At 36.2% G+C, this 24422-nt stretch overlaps 3 protein-coding genes across 8 annotated transcripts in view; all 3 read left to right on the forward strand.

The window, feature by feature from the left end:
* Positions 1 to 13924, forward strand: part of LOC122969371 (H-2 class I histocompatibility antigen, Q9 alpha chain-like) — a 30723-nt gene extending 16799 nt beyond the window's left edge. The window contains exons 4-8 of the mRNA XM_044334992.1: positions 11217 to 11546; positions 12775 to 12885; positions 13163 to 13180; positions 13416 to 13479; positions 13845 to 13924. Coding sequence (XP_044190927.1) covers positions 11217 to 11546; positions 12775 to 12885; positions 13163 to 13180; positions 13416 to 13474 — 518 coding nt within the window. The 3' untranslated portion in view covers positions 13475 to 13479; positions 13845 to 13924. The remainder of the gene's footprint in view (positions 1 to 11216; positions 11547 to 12774; positions 12886 to 13162; positions 13181 to 13415; positions 13480 to 13844) is intronic.
* LOC122969394 (H-2 class I histocompatibility antigen, K-K alpha chain-like) lies at positions 1995 to 10984 on the forward strand. The gene is made up of 3 exons (XM_044335039.1): positions 1995 to 2061; positions 7267 to 7533; positions 10692 to 10984. Exons 1-3 carry the CDS (start codon positions 2010 to 2012, stop codon positions 10982 to 10984), a joined length of 612 nt encoding a protein of 203 aa, XP_044190974.1. The 5' UTR covers positions 1995 to 2009.
* A 4661-nt stretch (positions 13925 to 18585) lies between the features above and the next one.
* The window catches only part of LOC122969373 (H-2 class I histocompatibility antigen, Q9 alpha chain-like), a 49357-nt gene continuing 43520 nt past the window's right edge, over positions 18586 to 24422 (forward strand). For 5 of the 6 annotated variants that reach the window (XR_006399007.1, XM_044334997.1, XM_044334996.1 and 2 more), the window contains exons 1-2: positions 18586 to 18736; positions 21739 to 22005. Coding sequence is in view for 5 of the 6 variants with exons in the window: in XM_044334997.1 (XP_044190932.1) it covers positions 18685 to 18736; positions 21739 to 22005 (319 nt within the window). In the remaining variant the exon portion in view is untranslated. The remainder of the gene's footprint in view (positions 18737 to 21738; positions 22006 to 24422) is intronic. The other variant, XM_044335000.1, reaches the window with a different exon arrangement.

The following is a 24422-nucleotide window of genomic DNA, read 5'->3' on the forward strand; positions in this document are numbered from 1 at the left end:
AGCCTTAACATGAGGAGGCCCTCAAAAAGTTTGTCTTTATCTGCAATTTAGAAATTTTGAGTTATAAGCATTATGAGTAAACTATTTCAATTGGCTGAATAAATAGTTTGAGATTATTTCTTGTATCTAAAACAATATTAGAGCCTCTCAGGGGCTCAGCTCCTGTTGAAAGGGGCTCATGATTTAGTCCAGTCCTGCAGTAGAGATCATCATATCAGACACAAATTATTATTAGTCTTCTTTTTATGTCTTGAAACATGTGTGGAGGGGATCTTTAATTTCTCCACATTTGATAAATAAATATGATACCAGAGTCATGCATTGTAACAACTATTCAAAAAGAAAAAGTGCAGATTGAAACAGAGTATAAATAGTGCCAACAAAACAGCAAAATGAAAAACAGCATCAGGTGTCCAAACATCAACAGTGGTGTTAAATTTCTCTTTGTTCAAGCAGTTTTCAGTGTTCACAGTTTCACGTTAGTTCAGGAGCTTCTAGCTTGTAGGACAGAGCTGAGCTGATGGTTGTGTTTAAGAAACTGTTTCGTCTTCCTCATGTTGTAGTTTTATTTCTTTGGTTGCTGTTTTCACTCCAAAGTTGAAGGTTGAACAAAGTAAATTATTGTTTAGTGGAAATTTTATCTGGGCATTATGGGCATTGGAAATTATTACAAATAAATTTAAGTCAGTGTACAAAACAAGGTCATAACTATGGATCTGAGTCACTGTGTGAAACAATAATGTCAAAATGGAGGTTGTGGGTTAAAACATGCTGGTGATGTTGGGGCAAGTTGAGTCAATGGCTCAATTTACCCCCAAAAGTTTAAATATGCTACATATGTACAGAATAATCTGTGTGTTTAAGTATTATTTTCTGATATTCTACAGACTAGAGACACTGTTCATGTTAATGTCTGATCACTGTTACAAGTGTTACAATGTTAAGTTTAAGCTACACACGAACATGCTGTACAGATGCACACAAAAAAGCACAAAAGCACATTTACACACATTCTTTCTGTAGCTAAAACATAAAGATCACAGTTTAATCTTTACTGAAAATGTTTAGGTAACATGTTGAACACAAACATATCGTTCATCATATATTAAAAGTGTGAGTTTTTGTCTTTGTTAAATTGATGGCAATAATGAAGTTCAAAATTATCTAACAGTGGCACAGTTTATGCCTAGAGCACTCTACCCCATCCCCATGCTCATTTTACCCCTACCTTGGGGTTAGTTGTGCTATAGGACTACCTTTTTTTGATGGGTCATTGTTCTTAAACCATAATAATTAGATAACTTGTTTTAATGTCCATGGGTGCACAAAAACCTGAGGTATATATAGTAACTATTATTTTAAACGCATACACTTTCATTTTGCGGTAAATCATCAAATGTAAAAAGTGGCTCATGTTATCCCGTTCTCCCCTACTGCTGCACATTAACTGGAGTTTTGAACCTCTAGGGAAGCCAATCACCACATTTGGTCAATGTAACACCAATAAAACCACACTATTTGTTGTTGATATTGTGATCAGAAGTGTTGTCAACCCCAGGACATCCACACAGAACAAAACAAGAATAGCACATTACTGCAACCCCACAAGCTCCAGAGTGCTGATCTGTAGCTGACAGTGACCTCTGACCTCCCAGAAAGTCAGTACATAATAATGTTATGTTATATATGACTTCCATGCACTGACAAAGCTGAGAAACCCAAAATAAAGCCCAGCATGCCTCTCCACCCTCTAACATGGGCTAAAACAAGCACATTTTACTTTCACTTTACATTAATAACCTCACTGCGTCAGTTTAACCCAGATTTAAGTGACATTGACACTCATACTAAATTCCCATTGGCTCAGATGGAGACTGAAGTGAGCGCCCCTTCCTGTCCCACCCTCCGTTCAGCCTTGATGCTCACAGAGGAAGCACAGTTTGTCTGTATCTGGAAAAAGAAACTTCTTAGTTGACTGTACATCAGAGTTGTAGCGACAGCAGGTCACAATGAAGATCTTGCTTTTTGTGACCCTCCTGGGTCTACACAGCGCGGCGGCAGGTGATTTAGTTTTTTGTTTTTTTGTTGTTTTTTTTTAAGTCAGTTTATGGTAAAAGAAAAGGCTTTATATCTGTAGACATGACTATACAAATTTAAGGTTTGTTTCATAGTATTAGATGTTGAGTTCCCTGACTTCCTTGCTATTAAAACGTGTATTTTTCTTTCACTATCTTTGATCAGGGCCATTATTTCATTTCATAATATTTTATCGATTAGGTCCGAGCGCGTTCTGAACAAAATGGCAGCACAATTAAGCAAAAAATAGTCCAACACACACTCAGATAAATAAAGAAAATATGGAAAACATAACAAAGATGCAACAAAACTATTTTTAAACTACACTTTAATATAGTTGCACGTGCTTCTTTTAGTCTTTAGGTTGTCCATGACATCATGTTTTCTATTAAAATTTACACATTTATGTTCCAAACAAACGACAACAATGAAAATCACATCCTCAGTCAGTGTGCAACCGTAAATTTAGTGATATCAGTCATCGACTGATGTATGAGTCAACGATGTAAATGTATTAACAAACCCTTTTCACAGTCTTGGAGACGTCACTACATTTCATCTTAAGTGTGTATAATTAACATCTACAGGCTACTGAGAAGGTTTTGGGGTTTTTATTTCTAACCATACCAACATGAGTCATGATGGCGCTGTTTTCATAGATATTGATGCTACTGAAGCCAAACAACTTCCTGCTTTGGTGGCACAATATTTAATATCATTCACTAATGTCTGTAAACTAAATTACTGAAATTCATCATTTATTTTGTTCAACGACTCAAATATAAACTTGTCAAATAACACAGATCCCATGTTCAAAATGACTTAATACTGAGTTTTGTAAATTTTTTGTTAGAATATTATGTCTTAATCTGTAATTTGGTATCAAATAGTCGTTAAAGCGATTGCTTTTTAGTTTTTGACTTTTGGTTGGACAAAACTTAACATTTGAAAATGTTACTGAGGGACCTGGGAACTTGAAATGGACATATTTCACTATTTAATGACATTTTAACTCCAAACCCACCACACTGATTCGCTCCCGCCCCTTAAATACACTCTCTGTTCCTTGCTCCTGCCAAGCCTTCACTGCCTCAAACTTACTTTTTAATAGGCCTGCCAATGAACACCATGCCCCCACTGTGGAGGAGCTTGTTTGTGTTTTTAACAGGTCTTGCAGAAATATTTTAGATTCCATAGCTGAGACCTTCTTCTCTGCCGTGGTTAAATGAAGACGTAAGGATCTTAGAGACAAAACAGGAACGAAAACGGAAAGATAAACTCAGTGTAACACTTATTTTTCAGAACTCATTGTGAAACAGCATCATAATCCCAGACTCCTTTTTAAAACTGTCAGTTCTGTTATTGGTCCCTCGATTAGCCAGCCACTTGAATCTTCCCCAGAGAGATGTGAGGATTTTCTTGATTACTTTAACAACAAAATAGTAGAAATTCGGAAGCACTTTGACAATGTATTCAGTGAACTTGATGTTGACTCCTGCCCACTTTCAGTTTAAACCCACTTCAATGAAATCTCTCTGTCAACCCTGGAACGCAGTGTTGCACTCTCAAAATCATCCACCTGCCCTTCAGACTGTATTCCCACTTGGTTTTTAACAGCTGTATTTCAGATGGTTGGTCCTGATATTTTAGCCATTATTAACTGCTCTGTCCACTGGTATTTTCCATTCCTACTTAAAACATACCAATGTTTACCCCCTTTAAAAGAAGCCCTCTTTAGATCCCTCAGTTTTAAGTAATTTTATACCCATCTCCAAGCTGCTTTATTATCAAAGATTTTAGAAAAAATTGTCTCCATGCAACTGATCTCTCTTATGAACAACAATTAAATATTGAAAAATTCCAATCTGCCCTCCGCTCCCTACATAGCACCGAGATTGCTCTGGTCAAGGTCACCAATGACCTTCTGCTTGCAGCCGACACAGGCCTGTATTACATTTTTATTCTCCTTGACCTCAGCTCAGCATTTGACACTGCGGACCATAATTTCTTAATCAGCTGTCTGAAATACTATGTTGGCATCAGTGATGTGGCACTGGATTGATTCAACTTTTATCTGTTAAACAGGTTTTCTCTGTAAAGCTCGGAGATGCCTCCTCCTCTTGTGCACCTCTCTTTTGTGGGGTCCCCCAGGAGTCTATCTTGGGTCCCTTCTTATTCACCATTTACCTGCTACCCCTGGGGCAAATCATGCATAGACCTAGCATTGATTTCCATCGCTATGCAGGTGACACCCAATTGTATGTCCCATTAAAGGCCGGTACCACTGATGTTTCATGTATTATGTCCTGCCTCACTGAAATTAAAAATTGGATGTCTAAAAACTTCTTGCAGTTGAATGATTCCAAAACAGAAGACATTATAATTACCCCTCCAGTCCGAACACTAGGGTGCCTTATCTAATAATGTTCGTAAGGAGGCCCACAACCTAGGGGTTATTTTTGACTCTGTTTTGTCTTTTGATGCTCAGGTGACCAAAGTGCTGCAATCCTGCTTTGCCCAATTGAGACAGCTAAACAAAATCAGCTCATTCCTTTCATCCACAGACTTAGAAAAGGTCATCCATGCTTTTATCTTCTCCAGACTTGATTACTGGAGTGCATCTTATTCTGGTATCAGCAGGCATAACATACAAAGTCTGCAGTTGGTACAAAACACTGCTGTCAGGCTTTTAATGTCTACTAAGAGAAGTGACCATATCACACCAATCCTTGTTGCCTTTCACTGGTTACCTGTGAGTTTTAGAATTGATATTAATTGCTTGTTATTGCTTGTTTTTTGCTATATTTGTGAACTGCTAACTCCTTATGATACTGTTTGCTGTTTGAGATCCTCCAGCGGGGCCCCACTGATGGTTCCAAACTCTTGACTTGTCATTATAGGGGGCCGGGCCTTTGTTGTTTGGGCCTTTCAGCAGTGGATCTCCCTGTTTGGAGATCTCAGGCAGGCAAACTCAGTGTCATCTTTTAAATCTCTTCTTAAGACTCACTTTTACCGTTTGGCTTTTTCTTAACTGATGGTATTTGTTGTGTAATTTAATTTTTTGTATCTTGTCTATGTCTTTATCTTTGGATCTTATTTACTTGCATTATCTATTTTTATTGTAAAGCACTTTGCAACTTTGTTTTTGAAAGGTGCTATATAAACAAAGTTACTATTATTTAATAAAACATATTAATTGATTAATCAAAAAAGATTTGAAGGGATACTTCTCAGAACATACACATCTTAGTACATAAATTACAGAGGACAGAGGAGGATCATGAAAACTTACAGACACTTGTAGAAAGTTTATTCTGTTGACACTCTGGAATAAATTTTTGGAATCAGGACTAAGAGTGAATAATGATCAGTTCATGTTGGATATTTGCATTAATAATAATTTGCTTTTTAATCCAGTATAAACTGACACTAATAGAAACAATACATAATGAGTACACCAGAGTAAAATATGCCAAAGAGAAGTTTCTTAAATATAGAGCTGTGTCCACAAACATTTTTCTGTCATTGTCATGCAGCTCAGAAGATTTGGTTTTACACAAAATATTTGTTATTAAGATCCTGGAAGTGAAACTTGAATATAATTTAGCATTTTACATAAATCAAAATATATAAAAGTGAGATACATTCTTGATGGTTGTATTAAAACATGTCAACAACATCAGAAAAAATTAATTATTATTTAATCATGAAAAATGACAATAGCAATAGAGAACAGCTAAACAACCCACTTCTAAACTGTATAAGGAGACGTGCTTAAAACGTCAGGAAGAAGAAACCTAAGTTGTCATCATTCACAGTTTACAGTATAAAGACCATGATGGACGTAGTATAATCAAATACAAAATGTTTTAATGAGCTGAATATAGAAAATAAAATTATAATCTTTTAATATAATTATAATATAATTATAATTATAATCAGTCCCTCCAGGAAATTGTGATTTCCTGCAGTGTGGCTCTTTTAGATGTAAATGAATGTCCATTACGTTCAAGCCCTTGCAAAATGAGTTCACACAATGCTGATTAAGCCTATCACCGCCAAACAAATCTCTATATTTCACAGTGTATGTTTTTAAATCTCATGTCGGGGGCGACATTCCTGCGCTGGCTGTTTGGCCGTTAATCGTGTGGCTCTTCTATACTTTCCAAATGTAACTGGACTGAATGGATCAAATTCTGACAGTGAAAGGAGTCATTTCAAGGGAGTTGTGTGATGCTAAGAACAATTTCTTCACCGTTTTACAACTGTAAAAGTAGGTTATGGCCAGTGGTGTAACTACTGGTCATTGGGCATACTGGGACAAATCCCGGTGGGCCGGTGGACTGTCAAAACAAATCCATTTTTACTCTCTCTCTCTGTGCCTGTCATTCAGGTGTGCATGAAAGCGTGCTGCATGCCTGTGTCAGGCAATCAGAGCTGAGCGCCCCCTGTTACTCTCACTGCCAGAAGGGGGAGTCAGAAATCCCGCACTCCAACTTTAAGAAATCTCTGCAATATTTGCAAGAGCTTGAAATTTAGCTAAATTACCGCAACTTTTCCACATGAAAAAGTCAAAATCGATATAAGAAGATTGCAATAGGATTTATGATACATCCATGAAATCAACAGACTTGTGATTTGGACCAATTGTCGCATTTTGTGTCTTGGTAACTTGTATCATTGCAGCACACAGGAAGTGATCACATATGACTCTTCATTAGTAGTAATTTTTTAAAAAATCGCTTGCAATTTTTCCTAATTCCCACAATTTTACCGCAAAAAGAGAAAATAAAACATTGCAAGTTTTATCTCAATTTTTGAGAAAAGCCACTGAAAAATCAAGCATTTTTGGCCACAATAATAATCATAAAAAAACTCAATGAAATCCTGGAGGAACTCATATATAGCTTGTCACAGGTTTGTGGTTTCACATTTCAAACTAATTTAGTAATGAGGAGCAGACGCTACTAATGATGCATCCTGAAGAATAAACGTCTCCACTAACTGGAAACTAAGAAAATTTCTGCCTATCAATTTGTTTATTTATTGACTGCACAACAGAGATTATCAGCAGGATGTATTGTAGTTCTTTTTGATTCTGTGCACAGGAAAATAATTTAATTTTATGTAAAAGCTATTTATAAAACTAACTGAGAAAACTGAAATGATGACATTAACTTTTTCTTACAGTGACTCACTCTCTGAAGTATTTCTTCACTGGGTCCTCTCAAGTCCCAAACTTTCCAGAGTATGTGGTTCTTGGGATGGTTGATGATATTCAGATTGATTACTATGACAGCAACACCATGAAAGCAGAACCCAAACAGGACTGGATGAGCAAAGTCACAGCAGATGATCCACAGTACTGGGAGAGGGAGACTGGGAATCGTTTGGGTACCCAGCCGGCCTTCAAAGCCAACATTGAAACTGCAAAGCAGCGCTTCAACCAAACTGGAGGTTTGTTCATGTTTCACTGTTGGCTGATAAAATGTTGTTTATGCTTTCATCCTGTCTTTTGTACACACACACACAAACACCACACACACACACACACACACACACCATCATTCCTCATCAACACTGTTTTATATGGAGGTTTTTCACTCACACACACTGAAACAGACTAAAACACACATTACTGAGACTGAGACAGGAGAATAAAAGTTACAGTGCAGTGTAAAATATTAATCCTCAAATTTGGTTTAATAAAAGGCAGCGGCAAACAGAAAAGTCTTCAGCTGTGATTTGAAAGAACTGAGAGTTGCAGCAGAGCAGACCTGCAGTTTTCTGGGAGTTTGTTCCAGATATGTGGAGCATAAAAACTGAACGTTGCTTCTCCATGTTTAGTTTTGACTCTGGGGACAGAAAACAAGCCTCTCTCAGATGACCTGAGAGGTCTGGATGGTTCATAATGTAGCAGCAGATCAGAAATGTATTTTGGCCCTAAACCATTTAGTGCTTTATAAACCAACAGCAGTATTTTAAAATCAATTATTTGACAGACAGGAAGCCAATGTAATGATCTGAGAACTGGAGTTATATGATCCACTTTTTTGGTCTTAGTGAGGACTCGAGCAGCAGCGTTCTGAATCAGCTGCAGTTGTCTGATCGATTTTTTAGGGAGACCTGTGAAGACAGTGTTACAGTAGTCAAGTCTACTGAAGATAAATGCATGGACAAGTAGTTCCAAATCCTGCTGAGACATAAGTCCTTTAATTCTTGATGTATTTTCTTTAGGTGATAGTAGGCTGACTTTGTAATTGTCTTAATGTGGCTGTTGAAATTCAGGTCTGAGTCCATGACTACACCAAGATTTCTGGCTTGGTTAGTAGTTTTTAACATTTTCGATTGAAGCTGAGTGCTAACTTTTAATTGTTTTTCCTTGGCTCCAAAAGTAATTATTTCAGGTTTGTCTTTGTTTAATTGAAGAAAATTCTGGCACATCCAATCATTACTGAGTAATCACTTACTCAGTGCTTGTATTGGACCATAGTCCCCTGGTGATATGGTCATATAAATTTATGTGTCATCTGCATAACTGTGGCAACATATTTTGTTGTTCTCCATAATCTGAGCTAGTGGGAGCATGTAGATGTTGAACAGAAGAGGCCCCAGAATGGAGCCTTGGGGAACTCCGCAGGTCTTTTTTGTCCGCTCAGATGTGTAATTACCTATAGACACAAAGTGGTCCCTGTCCTTTAAGTAGGATTCAAACCAGTTCAGTACTGTGCCAGAAAGTCCCATTCAGTTTTCCAGTCTGTCTAGCAATATGTTGTGGTCAACCATGTCAAATGCTGCACTGAGATCCAGTAATACTAATACTGTAATTTTGCCACTGTCGGTGCTCAGGTGTATGTCATTGAAGACCTTAACAAGAGCAGTCTCAGTGCTGTGGTGTGGTCGAAATCCTGACTGTGAGACATCAAAACGGTTGTTTATTGCCACAAACTTGTTCAGCTGTTGAAAAACAGCTTTTTCAATGATTTTACTTAAAAACAGGAGGTTTGATATAGGCCTATAGTTGCTCATTAGTGAAGTATCTAGATTGTTCTTTTTTAAGAGTGGCTTGATGACGGCAGTTTTCAGGGCCTGTGTGAAGACACCTGAGAGAAGAGATGTGTTGACAATCTGTCGAAGATCTGGCAGCAATATCAAGGCAGCAAGAGGAGGATTTCAGATGTTGTATAATGTCCTCCAGGTTTTTGTGGTTGATCGGATGGAATTGTGTCATACTCCTCAAATTGATTTTAAGTGGACACAGGGACAACACATATCCTGCACCTGATATGGAGGCACTGACTGCTTGTCTTATTTTCTGAGTTTTGTCAGTATAGAAGGAGGCAAATTCATTGCGAGCCTTGGTGGATAGAAGTTCAGGGGCTACTGACATAAGAGGGTTTGTTAGCCTGTTGACAGTAGCAAACAAGGCATGTGCATTATTATTGTTTTTGGCAATGATGTCAGAAAAGAAGGACCGCCTTGCATTTCTCAGTACCAAATTATAAATGTGAAGTCTCTCTTTATAGATGTCATAATGAACCTGGAGATTTGTTTTTTGCCACCTGCATTCAGCTTTTCAACACTCTTTTTTCCATTCTGACCAGTGTGGCATTTCTCCATGGAGATCTTTTCTTACCAGAGACAACCTTCACCTTAGTGGGTGCAATAGCATTAATAACCCAAGAGAGGGCAGGTGTGGAAGAGAAGGCCTGAATATGGTGTTTTCAGTGATATACCGCTTTTTGATTACTTCTGTTTGAACATTTGTGTGCACAGAGATAGCACTCTCAAAGAAAACACAGGAATGATCAGAGAGAGCAACATCAGTCACCACAACCTTAGAAATGTTCAGACCCTTAGAAACGATTAAGTCCGGAGTGTGCCCCTTGTTGTGTGTGGGCTCTGTCACATGCTGGGTCAGTCCATAGTTATCAAGAACATAACACAGTTCTTTAGCCCCTCTGTCCTGGGGGTTGTCAACATGGATGTTAAAATCACCAAACAACTGACTGCATAGGACGAGCATAGATGAATAGACTATTGGCCCTACAGTTGTCCCTTTACCCCACTAAATGGGAAGGGTGAGTGTCAGTGGGCCTAGTGGCTCATCTCTTCCTAAGGGTCCGAATCACCTGTGGAGAAAGACATAAGTTGATATTTTCATATCACAGAAAAGAACTCAAATCCTGTGTTTCATCAAGTCCATAAGGTTCAGGATCAGGTTGAATCTGTGTGTATTTGTCAAGACTCCACTTCAGTGTGTGTGTGTGTGTCTGCAGCTCACATGAAGCCACATCACCTTCATCAGTGTAGATAAACTGTGATCTGTTGATCTCAGTGGAGGCAGTGTGTCTTTGTGGTAAAGACAGGAAATGGACTCTGTTTCCCAGCAGTCTCTGCCTCTCTGTCTCTCTCTGACTCATCCATCCTGTCCAGATGATGATTGGCTGTGAGTGGTTACAATCAAGCCAATAACAGCAGGTGTAGATCTTCTGTTTTGGTGTGTGTGGATCAGTGTGTCTCTGTGGTGAAGATGTGATATCAACTGATGATAGCTGACTGTGCTGAGATCTCACTCTGGTTTACTGCAGTCTGTGTCTCTGTCTCTCTCTCAGGTGTCCATATTGTCCAGAGGATGTACGGCTGTGAATGGGACAATGACACAGGAGTGGTTAATGGTTTTAGACAGGATGGTTATGATGGAGAAGACTTCATAGTATTGGACCTGAAGACAGAGACATGGGTCGCTCCAAAACCACAGGCTGTCATCACCAAACACAAGTGGGATAGTAAAAAAGCTGAAATCGCACAGTTCAAACATTATCTCACCCAGATTTGCGTTGACTGGCTGAAGAAGTATTTGGACTATGGGAAGAGCTCTCTGCTGAGAACAGGTAGAATCACATGACCTGATGTAGTTTCTAGCCTCTCTCTCCTTACCTCTCTTCATCTGTCTTTCTTATCCTCTGCCCCTCCCTTCTTTTCTCAGTCACAATTCAATGAGGTTTATTTGCATCGTATACATACTGTATATAAATATTACTAATGCATTTAAATACATTACACCAAACCAGAATAATATTAATATACAGTAAATAATAATAAAGAAACTATAAACTGTCTTTGTCTTTACACTCCAGAGCTTCCCTCAGTGTCTCTCCTCCAGAAGACTCCCTCCTCTCCAGTCAGCTGCCATGCTACAGGTTTCTACCCTCACAGAGCCATGATGTTCTGGAGGAAAGATGGAGAGGAGCTTTATGAGAACGTGGAACGTGGAGAGATCCTCCCCAACCATGATGGATCCTTCCAGATGAGTGCTGACCTGAACCTTTCATCAGTCACACCTGAAGACTGGAGGAAGTACGAATGTGTGTTTCAGCTCTCTGGTGTGAAGGACGACATCATCACCAAACTGGACAAAAGAGAAATTCAGACGAATTTTGGCAAGACTGGAATCAGAAGTAATGGAAGTAGGAAAAATATTTAGTTTACTGTCATCTGATTTATATTTTGTTTATTTGTGATGGATGGGGTTGTTTGTCTCCTTTAGTAATTTCTTTTTTTTATTTGTTTCTGTTTTTAAGTCATCTAGATTTCATTTGTCTCTTTAGACGCCAGTAGAATTCATGAGAAGTTTTTAATCTTTAATTTTTCCAAATGATCAGATGAAATTAAACATTCTTTTAAAATATGTATGTTTTCCTCTTCAGTACAGTTTCTATGTTCTGTAAAATGTTATTTGATCACAAAGTTTATTTCTTCTCTGGTTGTTAATTTGGTTCAAGTCTAACTGATCGTTCAGCCGTTAATGCAACCAGACAGTTTTTATCTGTATGAAAGTATCAGGAAAGGTAAGAAAACCAGAACTGCATGTAAATGTGGGAAAGTTACTCAGAAAAACTATTTCATTACTAATCAATCAATACTCTCCTAAAAGTATAATGAGAATTAACATATTACTCAATGAGGAAAGTAATCACATTAGTTAATTATTTACAGACATGAGCAGCATTTCCTTCACTCTTCACTCTTGATCCTCAGCTGATCTGATCTTTTCACTATTATCTGTAATGAGATGAGGTTCTTCTGCAGGTTTGATGTGAGCGTGTTTTCTGATCAAGTACTTTGACATGTTGCTTGTTGAGTTTTCTGCCACTGACAGGTGATTCTGACCTGGACACAACTTAGATTTTCTGCTTTTATTCTCATCTTTATTCTCATCGTGGTGCGTGTAGCATGAAGGATATTTCCACATGTCAGAGCATCAAGCCTCCTCTAACATCTTTATTTATGTTTTCCCCTCACACAAGTGATATTACAGCGGTCAAAGGCACTGTTATTTTATTAGATAGATATTTACACAAATTTAAATTTTGCGTGTCAAAGCATTATTATGTTCAACATTATAACATAGTTTTCAACAGGCCAGTATTGTAATTTAACTAAAAAACTTTCAAACTAATGTTTTGCACGTCTGTGTTTCTGTTAAAACTAATGAGATTACAGTAAAACTTTATGGTTTTAACTCCCAACACTGATAGTTCACTAAAACACACTCAGCATCAGCATGTTTGTCTTATTCTTGTGACTTCCTTTCAAATACTTATATGACTTAAGTTGTGTTAATAAATATAATCTGATCCATTTAGTGATTAAAGAGTGAGATAAACAAAGTTGAATGTTGTGTTTGGGCTCCAGGTTCTTCAGAGTTCCCTGTTGGTGTTGTCATTGGAGTTGTTGTCGTACTGCTGCTCCTGGTAGCCGCCATCGTTGGATACGTCCTCTGGAAAAAGAACAAGGACAAGGATGGTGAGAGACAAAAGATGTTTTTACTCCACACAAAGGCCCTTTTTTACTTCACAGATGTATTTAATATACATGTCGCTGCTATTGTTTTGGTGTTAATGTTGTTATAACATCATATATTTTATTTCTGGTGATACAAAGTCCATAAAATGTAAATATTTGATTTATAATTAGTTGACATATCTTGTAATAGTGATACAGATGTTGCTGTTTTCTCTTTGTGTTCTCTCATAAATATTGAATAAATAATAACTGTGTAATACTGTTTTCTGTATTTCAGGGTTTAAACCTGCTAACAGTAAGTATTTTAAATATTAAATTTTGATATTTTTAATCTGCTTATTCTTGTAATATTTGGATGTCACTTGACAACATTATATAAAAATATTTAATTATGAGAAATATTAAACTGTCAATATGAACAACTTGACACAAAGTCAGATGTTAGTAATTCATCACTCATGTCCAGTTTGTCTCTCATGATAAAATTCTTCTTTTCTTCTTTTCAAATGAAATTGTTTTTCTTTTTGCAGCGTCAGACACTTCTTCATCTTCATCTTCATCATCTGTTAAAGTTCCAGTTCCTAACTGATGACAGTGAGTACTTCATTGTGTCAACTTATCTCACTGAACTAAACATATATAATACTACTAACAGTCACCCAAACTGCTGTTTTTTTAAAGGTGAAAACACAATTTAGACATGAACTTGTGATGAACCAGATGTTTTAGATTGAAGAAGTCAGTCTTATGAAGCATTTCTCAGTGTGAGATCCAGTATAACTACAGGAAAATGTTGACTTTGTGTTTTTATCATAACACTGATGTGTGAAAAATAAATTCAACCAATAACCGTTTTACCCAGAAATATCTCATATTAAATGAAATGAAACAGGCTGCGTTGTATGAACACTAACAGATTCGATATTCCACCTTGTTTGTCTGTTTATCCGTCTTGACAGACCAGTGAACATTAGAAGAAGATGATGAACTTCAGTAAATGACTCTGCCCTCAAACAATATTCTTTGTCACAGAATATCTGCTTCTGATTTACAACAAAAGGCAAAATTTCACAGCTGTTTCTGCAGATGTTTTGTGGAGAGGGATCACTGCAGCAGCTTCCAGAGACCAAAGACATGAGGAGAGAAACAAGAAAGAGCACAGAGTCACATCATGTTTGATTCTTAATGTCCATAAACAGGATCTTGTGTTTGAATTTATACTCAACTATGAACACTTGACTAAATGATTTTCCTTTTGTCACAGGTGAGTTTATAAAAGACTTTAATTGAAGCAGACTTTGGTTTAACACAGTTCTTGTTGGATGTCAGAGTGTCATGTCATTGTGCAGCAGGTCAAATCTCTCTATGATGGTGTGTAAATGATTTCTAATCTGTACAGCTGTTTGTGTGGGTGTTTACTTCAGAATTAGCTTCCTTCTTGTTTTTATTATAAAGGTTGACATGGATTTTGACTTTCACTTATAAAATACACCCGTCAGATGTTATGTGTAGATACTAAATTGATTAAAAGTAAGAATTATTTCATAATCTTGTGTTGTAAACTGTTTATTTGTTTAAGCTCAAAGCTTCTTTTTATGGCTCCTATTTGTCATTTTTCTTTAGGATCCATTCTGTCATTACAGTCTGTGTCTTTGGTTTGGTGATTATTGGTGTAAATAAGACTACATGACTACAACTTGTACAGATTAGAGTTTTATAAATGAATAAAGTGCCGCTAAAAACCCAGTTAAGACTTTTCTGTTTATTTGAGCTTCATAGTTTAAGGATTTTTCAGGAATTCTGCCTCATTAAAAGTTTTGTTTTGATTCAGGAAGCAGTGAGGCTGTTCAATAACACTAAATACATTTTCAATGGATTTAATTTTTCCTAATTTAATGAATACATATGACCAGAGTCCTTTATTATAACGATGATTTGACAGATTGACACCAACAGAAAGTCAGGTGATATCCTCAGGTGGTTTCCCATCAACAGCTCAGAGGAAGATACATAATCTAACCAGAGGGGCTGCTGTTACACTGCTGACTCCTCTGTAAAGGTAAACTCAGTATTCAACTCAAGTATCCATCATTAGTGAGCTGGAAGAGCTTCAACCAGAGTTCAAGCTTGAGTAGCTGCATCTCAGAGACCTTAAGAGGGGCAGGTGCTCAAAGTTAAAAAGGGGCACGTGGAACAAGATTATAGAACATATTATAACATATATATGATTATAAAACACCATAAACCAACATAATTTGTAGCAGAACCTGTTGAATTATAGCAAACCACATTCAAACAGAATGTAACATGGAATCTACAACAAACTACATTATACTATATCATTGTCAATCAACAATTTTATATGCCAATAAAACAATTTGCTTTCAAAAAACAAAAACTTTGTTGGTGTTAATAAAACAAATAAAACAAATTATCAATACGATCTAGTGGTGAAAAGGCTGCTTCTTTAAAGACATTTAGCAGAAACATATTGTTTCTAAACAAAGAGGTGTTCATTTTAGCCCTGAAGTGGTTCAGATGTGTCATTTTACCAACAAAGTTAAATAAGGTTAACTTCACATTTATATTATTGTTCTTTTGTGACAATAGATTTATGTTCTCATCACAAACAGACAACATATCACATGATTTATACGTGTTTCTTATGTATTTTCTTAGTATCCAGAAATATATAAAGTAGCACAAAGCTTATAATGTGATACAGGTTCAGATCAGTGTTGAATACTAGAAAGATTGAACACTAAAAATATTCACGGATCTAAAAGTGTAGGTTCACATCAAAAAGTATTAATGCATGTATCAAATACATGACTTACACACTCTTATCTATATGCACAACATACAAAAAATAGCCTACAAAGCTGACATGTTAACACTGTTGTTATTCTAGTTACTTTAAATTTATTTTTCAATATTAAATATTTAAAACAAACAATGAAGAAATTGTCACAACAAGCAGCCAGACCTCCTGCACACTCATTCACTAATCACACAACATCAACAGGTGACTGAACAACCACTCAACTAAAAACTGGATCAGCTCCAAATGAATGAGTGAGTCCAGACAGCTCACTGTAACTCTTCAACAAGTAAACTACCTACAGCACATTATATGATCTCTGCTGCTTTCTTGTTAAGGAGATAAATTCACACAACAACCACAGAAACATTTAACCATCAGAGAAGAAATTAGCAACCAAAGAGACAGAAAGAGAGAAGATGTATCTGACTCACGTTATCTGATGTCTTCTTTCTTTCATGGAGATGAAGGATCCATGTCATAACGTCCCACTGCATTTGTGGCATCTTGTTTGTTTGATAATCAGAATTTCAATAATGGATTTTTTCCAAAGAAGACAGAAATGATTTTGTAAATGATGTAAAAATAGAGGAACAACCTCCTCTGCCTCTATGGACGAGCCTCCTCTGGTCATATATGAGACAACTAAGAGGAAAATAAATAAAACATGATCAAAATAAAAAGGTAGAAGGGATTTTTAACCAGTGATTGAGCAGGAGGAGATCAGTATCCTACCATTTATAACTATAACATCTGATATCATGTCTTTTCTCTTTTCAGCCAAACACCATCAACCTTGTAAGAAGAACTTGATTTTCATTGTATTTTACATTTTAGATTTTTAGTTTATTTTCTTACCACAAGTGACATTCACTGAGTGCAAAAGTTGATCAAGGTTTAATTCCTTAATTCACCAAAATGTGATGCAAGCAGCAGTCTGTGATGTGAGGCTCAGAGTCACAGCGCCCCCTGCTGTTTCAGTCACTAACTAGTCATGTCTTCTGATCATACAGCAGCTCTCTCAGGTAGTTTACAAAGTGAGTGAGTAGAGAACGAGTAGAAGAGGATTAACTTTAACATCTGAAGTCATGTCTTTTCTTTTTTATTTCAGGTAAACCCTTCCATGTAGTAAATATCTCTTATTTCTATTGTATTTTAAATTTTAGACTTAAGTGGATTGAGTGGACGCTCGTATCCTGAGAAAAAGTTGAACAAGCTTTAATTCCTATAATTCACCTTCATTTAAAGCCACAACCACACATTCTCAGTGGGCCTTTGTTTACAGCAACTACTGTCAGTAACAGACAAATTGAGATTATTTGGTGAGTCAGGTATTTGTACAGACATGACAATGGATGTATTAAAAGGGGAAGGAGGCCTACCAGCCTCCATATGTACAGGCTTGATTTTTGTGCTGCCACTGGATGCAGAGTTTGATACATGAAGTGGAAAAAACATATCAGACACAAATTATTATTAGTAGTAATTTTTTATATGTCTTGAAACATGTGTGACAACACTGACAACAGAAAGTCAGGTGACATCAGGTGGTTTTCCATCACCAGCTCAGAGGAAGATACATATTTTTTCCAGAGGGAGCGCTGTCACACCTCTGACATCTCTGTGAAGGTAAAAGTTATAAACTCAGGTATCAATCAGCAGTGAGCAGTCAAACATTAATAAATACTACATTGTCTAGATAAAAGATCTAATACTTAGCCTGTTGCTTTGTTTCTCTAATAATCATGAAACTAAGGTGAAGAAGTGAGTTGTTTTTAAAAGAAATAAGACTAAACTCTATAACCTTTTATGAAGTGCTTCATAAAGACAAAGTGAGCATTGAAACAGAGTATAAATAGTTCCAACGCAACAGCAAAATGAAAAACAGCATCAGGTGTCCAAACATCAACAGTGGTGTTAAATTTCTCTTTTCAGTGTTCACAGTTTCACGTTAGTTCAGAAGCTTCTAGCTTGTAGGACAGAGCTGAGCTGAGCTGATGTTTGTGTTTAAGAAACTGTCTCGTCTTCCTCATGTTGCGGTTTTATTTCTTTGGTTGCTGTTTTCACTCCAAAGTTAAAGGTTGAACAAAGTCAATTATTGTTTAGTGGAAATGTTATCTGTTGGGATTGTTAAAGTATTTTGTGACAAAACAAATGTGTAGGCCTAAATCAGATCTTAACATACTATATATTAGCATGCTAAACATAACACAGTAGGTTTTTTGTGTATTGACAGTGTTTATGAATAAGCTGCTTTCATAAATCTAATTGTATAATAAGATGGTATCACTGCAAACACTGATCTGTTTTAAATAAATCCCTTTTTAATGGATTGCAGAAACTGTACTGCTGCACATTAACTGGAGTTTTGAACCTCTGGGTGGAGCCATTCACCACATTTAGTCACTGCAACACTAATAAAACCACATTGTTTGTTGTTGATGTTTTAATCAGGACTGTTGTCAATCTCAGGACATCCACACAGAACAAAAGAACAAGAATATCACATTACTGCAACCCCACAAACTCCAGAGTGCTGATCTGTAGCTGACAGTGACCTCTGACCTCCCAGAAAGTGATCACATCTCTGCTCATTATATTACATCAGCCTTCAAAACATTATACGTGTTATATTACAAGTATTATTATATGTGTTATAATACGACTTCAATGCGCTGACAAAGCTGACAAACCTAAAATAAAGTCCAGCATGTCTCTGCACCCTCTAACATGGGATAAAACAAGCAAAAGTTACTTTCACTTTCGTTAAAAACCTATTTCAGTCAGTTTTACCCAGATTTAAGTGACGTCGACGCTCATACTAAATTCCCATTGGCTCAGATGGAGGCTGAAGTGAGCGATCCTGTTTGTCCTACCCTCAGTGCAGTCTGGATGCTCGTAGGAATAGCACAATCTGTTTGTCTCTGGAGAAAGAAACACATTAGTTGTCAGTAAAGTTGTAGATACTGAAGCTCAAAATGAAGATGTTGGTTTTTCTGGCCCTCCTGGGTCTACACAGCGCGGCGGCAGGTGAGTCAATATAGTTTTTTTTGTGAATTTGTTTGTTTTAAGTCGGCTGATGGTAAAAGAAAAGGCTGTAATCTATGATATATCTGACTATACGAACTTAAGGGTGTTTCATGGTAGACGTTTAGTTCCCTTGTAGATTATAGAAATGTTAAAAAAGTCACAAACTCATTATATTAAAGTTCACTTTAAATCAGCGAGTTGATTAATTCACATTTTTTGAATAACCTGCTGAATTTTTGGCAAATTAGATTTCCTTCTATATTTCTAAAAGGGGCTGTTAAAACGTGTATTTTTCTTTTCTTTCACTATCTTTAATCAGGACCATTATTTTATTTTATATTTTATCAGGACCTTTATGATCGATTCGGTCCGAGCGCGTTCTGGACAAAATGGCAGCACAATTACGCAGCGCAAAATAGTCCAACACACACTCAGATAAATAAAGAAAAAAGGGAAAACATAACTAAAATATAACTAAAAAAAGTAAACTCAACTTTAACGTAGTCTTTAAGTTGTCCATGACGTCATGTTTTCTATTAAAATTTACAAATTTATGTTTCAAACAAACAACAATGATGAAGATCAAATCCTCAGTCAGTGTGTAACCGTTAATTTAGTGATATTAGTCTTTACTTATTATTTTAGAAATGATGTAAATGTATTAAACCTTTTTCACAGTCTTGAGGACGTCACTACATTTCATCTTCAGTGTAATTAACATCTACAGGCTACTGAGAAGGTTTTGGGTTTTTATTTGTAACCATAGCAACATGAGTCAGGAGATGGCGCTGTTTTCATAGATATTGATGCTACTGAAGCCAAACAACTTCCTGCTCTGGTGGCTCAATATTTAATATCATTCACTAAATTACTGACATTCATCATTTATTTTGTTCAACAACGCAAATATAAACTTTATATAATTTTATAATAACATAGATCTCATGTTCAAAATGACTTAATACTGAGTTTTTTGAGTTTTGTTATATTAAAATATTATGTCTTAATCTGTAATTTGTTATCAAATAGTTGTTAAAGTGATTTCTTCAGCAAAAATGTAAATATTTGTAGTTTTTCTTATAGTTCTATGACAGTAAACTGAATGACTTTTAATTTTTGACTTTTGGTTTGATAAAACAAAACATTTGAAAATGTTACTGAACTCTAAATGGACATTTTTCACCATGTAATGATATTTTATGAAACAAATAATGGATTAATTGAAAAATGATTACTAGATTATTTGATAATGAAAATAATTGTTAGCTGCAGCCCTAATTAGATCATATTGATCATTTGTTTAATCTACTAATAAGAAATAGATTTATTAGAGATTTTTATTCTGACCAGTTCAGAATTTATCAAGTGCATCTTAATAGTTTAACATCACAGAAATTTGATCTACATGCATTCAGACATCAGAGGGTTCAGGTTAATGGATGAAAGGAACTGCTGCATCAAACCAGACATTACAATAAAAACACATTAAATAAGGACACATGTGCAAACATCAGCCTGAGATAAAACAACCGAGCAAATTAATCACAAAGTCTTTCACACTGTTAAAACTGACAAAGATTTAAAGACATAATTCTCAGAACATAAACATCTTAGTACATAAATGACAGAGGACAGTGGAGGATCATGAAAACTTACAGACACTTGTATAAAGTTTATTCTGTTGAAACTCTGGAATAAAGTTTTGGAATCAGGACTAAGAGTGAATAATGATCAGTTCATGTTGGATATTAGAGTTAATAAATAATCTGCTTTTAATCCAGTATAAGCTGATACTAATAGAAACAGTACAGAATGAGTACATGAGAGTAAAAATATCACCCAAGAGAACTTTATTAAATATAGAGCTGTAAACATTTCTCTGTGATTGTCAACAATTCAGAAGATTTGGTTTTACACCAAATATTTGTTATCAAAGATATTTGAAGTGAAACTTAAATATAATTCTTCAGTTGACATAAATCAAGATAAAAGTCAGGTTCATAAGGGACAGGGTCTGATTTTTTTTTATTGGTTTTATTTAAAAAATCTCTTAAACTTAAACATTTAAAATCCATAAATCCATAATCCTCTGACAACAACATCAGGGAAAAAAATGAAATTAATGATTATTTAATGATGAAAAATGTCAACAGCGATAGAAAAGAGCTAAACAACCCACTTCTAAACTGTATAAGTAGAAATGCTTAAAACCTCAGGAAGAAGAAACCTAAGTTGTCGTCGTTCACAGTTTACAGTATAAAGACCATAATGGACATAATATAATCAAATACAAAATGTTTTAAATAGCTGAATATAGAAAATAAAATTATAATCACATGCAGCGTATATCAGTCCCTCCAGGAAACTGTGATTTTGTGATTGTAATAATTAACGCAAATTCAAGAAATCTCCACAATATTTGTTTGCTTACAGTTTTTTTTGTACAGTTTTACCACAAACAGAGCAAATAAAACATCACAAATTGTATCACAGTTTTTGAGAAAAGCTGCTGCAGAATTAATAATCACAACAAACTCAGTGAATCCTGGAGGGACTGATATATAGTTTGTCAGGTTTATGGTTTCATATTTCAACACAATAATGAGGAGCAGACGCTACTAATGATGATCCTGAAGAATAAACGTCTCCACTGACTGGAAACTAAACTGGAGTTTTACTTCACACTAAAAATATATAATATATATTAAAAAAAAACAAAATGCATCTATCAATGAAAGTCAGACATGTTTATGATCTGATGTCTAAATAATTGACTGGTTTAATATTTTATTTCAAAATATAATCGATCAAAAATATTTCTGGAGCAAAATTTCTGTCTATCAACTTATTTATTGATTGATTGTACAACAGAGATTATCAGGAGGATGTACTGTAGCTCCGTTTGATTCTGTGCACAGAAAAATATTTTTATTTTATGTAAAAGTTATTTATAAAACTATAATTGGGAAAACTGAAATGATGACATTAACTTTTTCTTACAGTGACTCACTCTCTGAAGTATTTCTACACTGGGTCCTCTCAAGTCCCAAACTTCCCAGAGTATGTGTCTGTTGGGATGGTTGATGAAGTTCAGATAGCTCACTGTGACAGCAACACCAACAGAAATGTACCCAAACAAGACTGGATGAGCAAAATCACAGCAGATGATCCACAGTACTGGGAGCGTCAAACTCAGACCTGTTTGGGTGCCCAGCAGACCTTCAAAGCCAACATTGAAACTGCAAAGCAGCGCTTCAACCAAACTGGAGGTTTGTTTGTGTTTCACTGTTTACTGATAAAATGTTGTTTATGCTTTCACCCTGTTTGTTGTATAGTAGTAAACAGATGTGAACACACACACACACACACACACACACACACACACACCATCATTCCTCATCAACACTGTTTTATATGGAGGTTTACACTCACACACACTGAAACAGACTAAAACACACATTACTGAGACTGAGACTCCTGGATGCTGCTATACTGCACTGATCCAGTGTTTCTGTCCATCCCATAATAACCAACAGAGATTATTAACACTTTATCTCCACTAGATTAGATCAGAATAATCTACTGAACTGCCCACAGTGTAGAAACCTGTTTATCACAACAGTTTTACAACACACAGCTGATAGAGGAACATTACCGCCTGGTTTCTTAAACTACGGCGCAGGACTGTAAATGGGACACAGGCTGCTTCTGTCGGGTCCCCGTATGACAGAAGTAACAGTATGTTTTAATAAACCTGACTGACAGGACGACACGGTAAACGTCTCATTCAGATCACAGCACGACTCTACTGTACTGATACACAGTGTGTCCATCCCATAATAAACATCTAGTAGAACTACAGATTAGATTAGATTAACTTTACTGGACCACAGTGTGTCTGTGTCATAATAAACACACATAGTGCTGAAATGAGTAGTCAGTTAACTGAGTAGTAGATTAATTCTTAATAATAATAACTATCATTAATAATTAAGTAGATTAATTTGATGCTTTTATCTGTTTTATATCATTAAAAATTAAATTCTGTTCAGTGTTGATCAAACAAAACAATCAATCTGAAGATTTCACTTTAGACTCTGGGAACTTGTTTTTGGCACTTTTCACTATTTTCTGACGTTTTGTAAAGTAAATGTTTAATCCATTAATCAAAAAAGGAATCAATAGATGAATCGATAATGAAAAGAATCATTAGTTGCAGCTCTAAATATATAGTAGAAGTACAGATTAGATCAGATTAACTCTACTGTAGTGACCACAGTGTGTTGGTTCATACATGTAGATTAGATTAGATTAACTTTACTTGACTGCAGTGTGTTTGTGTCATAGACTGTATATAAAGATGGACGACATGACAGCTCCCCAAAACTGAAGCCAAAACATCTGGATCGCCCCCTGGTGGCTGGTTGCAGTACAGCTCCTAAATCCCGCCCCCTCCATGTTAGCGGATGGGACATGAGCCAAACTAAAGAATCAAAGTGCTCGTCAAATACATTTTTCCCCAAAGATGGTTTCTGTCATTTTAGGTTGTTCTTATCACGCTGATGTTTGTTCAAGTGCTCATTTATCTGATAAGTTTGTTTTTAATTAGTTATTTGACGATATAAAAAAGGGGGGGTGTGACGTCATGATTGACAGCTGTGATTGACAGCCCTCAAACCTCCGTCAGATGCGGCAGACGAGCCGAGTGAGCGCAGCAGTTTCTGATGGAAGACGCTAATGTAACGTTTACATCTGTGATTCACTACCAGCTGGTACGGCAGGTGGATAGTGTCAATTTAAGGATTACCAGGAGGAGGAGGAGGAGCAGGAGGAGCAGTCGACCTTTCCGTCGCCGTCAGACCGCGTGGAGTTTTAAATGAGATTGATTGAGACTGTAGACGAGAGACCGGCGGCGACGTTAAGGCGAGTGCGTGGAAGGTACGGGATTAAATTAGTGTCATAATAACTGAACAACATCTCCCAAGAATCAAACCAAAAAAATGAATTAAAAGTGAAAAAGTGACCTCAAATACAAAACTTTAGATAAAACTATACAAGAGTGAAACATTTGATTACAATATTCTCCACTTTTCTTTCACTGATCAGGATTTCTCTTTTGTCGACACTTTTTGCTGCTTAATTTTTCAGTTTGGCTGTTGAACTTTTCAGTTTGAGTTCAGAATTTTTCAGTTTCAACGGTCTGGAAGTGCAACAAGTAGTACGACTGACCGTTGACCTGTCCCTTCAAAAGTAATTGGCTAATGGTGACGCAGCCCTGTAAGACCCGCCCACACGCCCTTTGTGTCAGAACTGAAACTGAAAAATTAAGCAGCGAAACTGAAAAAAGTGACCACAAAAGTTTTATTGTAAGTTTTGCCTTTGAGATCATTTTTTTTGCTTTCATTTTATTTTTATTCACATTCAATTTAGTTTTTGTCTGATGCTTGGGAGATTTTGTTCAATTATTATGACACAAATTTAATCCCATAGGAAGGAACGTCTACCAGCGGTGGCGTGACGGCGACGTATATCATAAATTATGATCTAAAAATACGTCTACTAAGTACGTTTGAACTCGGTACGTCAGTTTAAAACCATATAATACACACGTCATCTCCATGTACGTCGCCTGTCGCCCGTTCACCAACATTTTTAACATGTTTGTTTTTATGTAAGTTTATTTATT

This window comes from Thunnus albacares, chromosome 19 (assembly GCF_914725855.1).
Source record: "Thunnus albacares chromosome 19, fThuAlb1.1, whole genome shotgun sequence".
Classification (NCBI taxonomy): Eukaryota; Metazoa; Chordata; class Actinopteri; order Scombriformes; family Scombridae; genus Thunnus; species Thunnus albacares.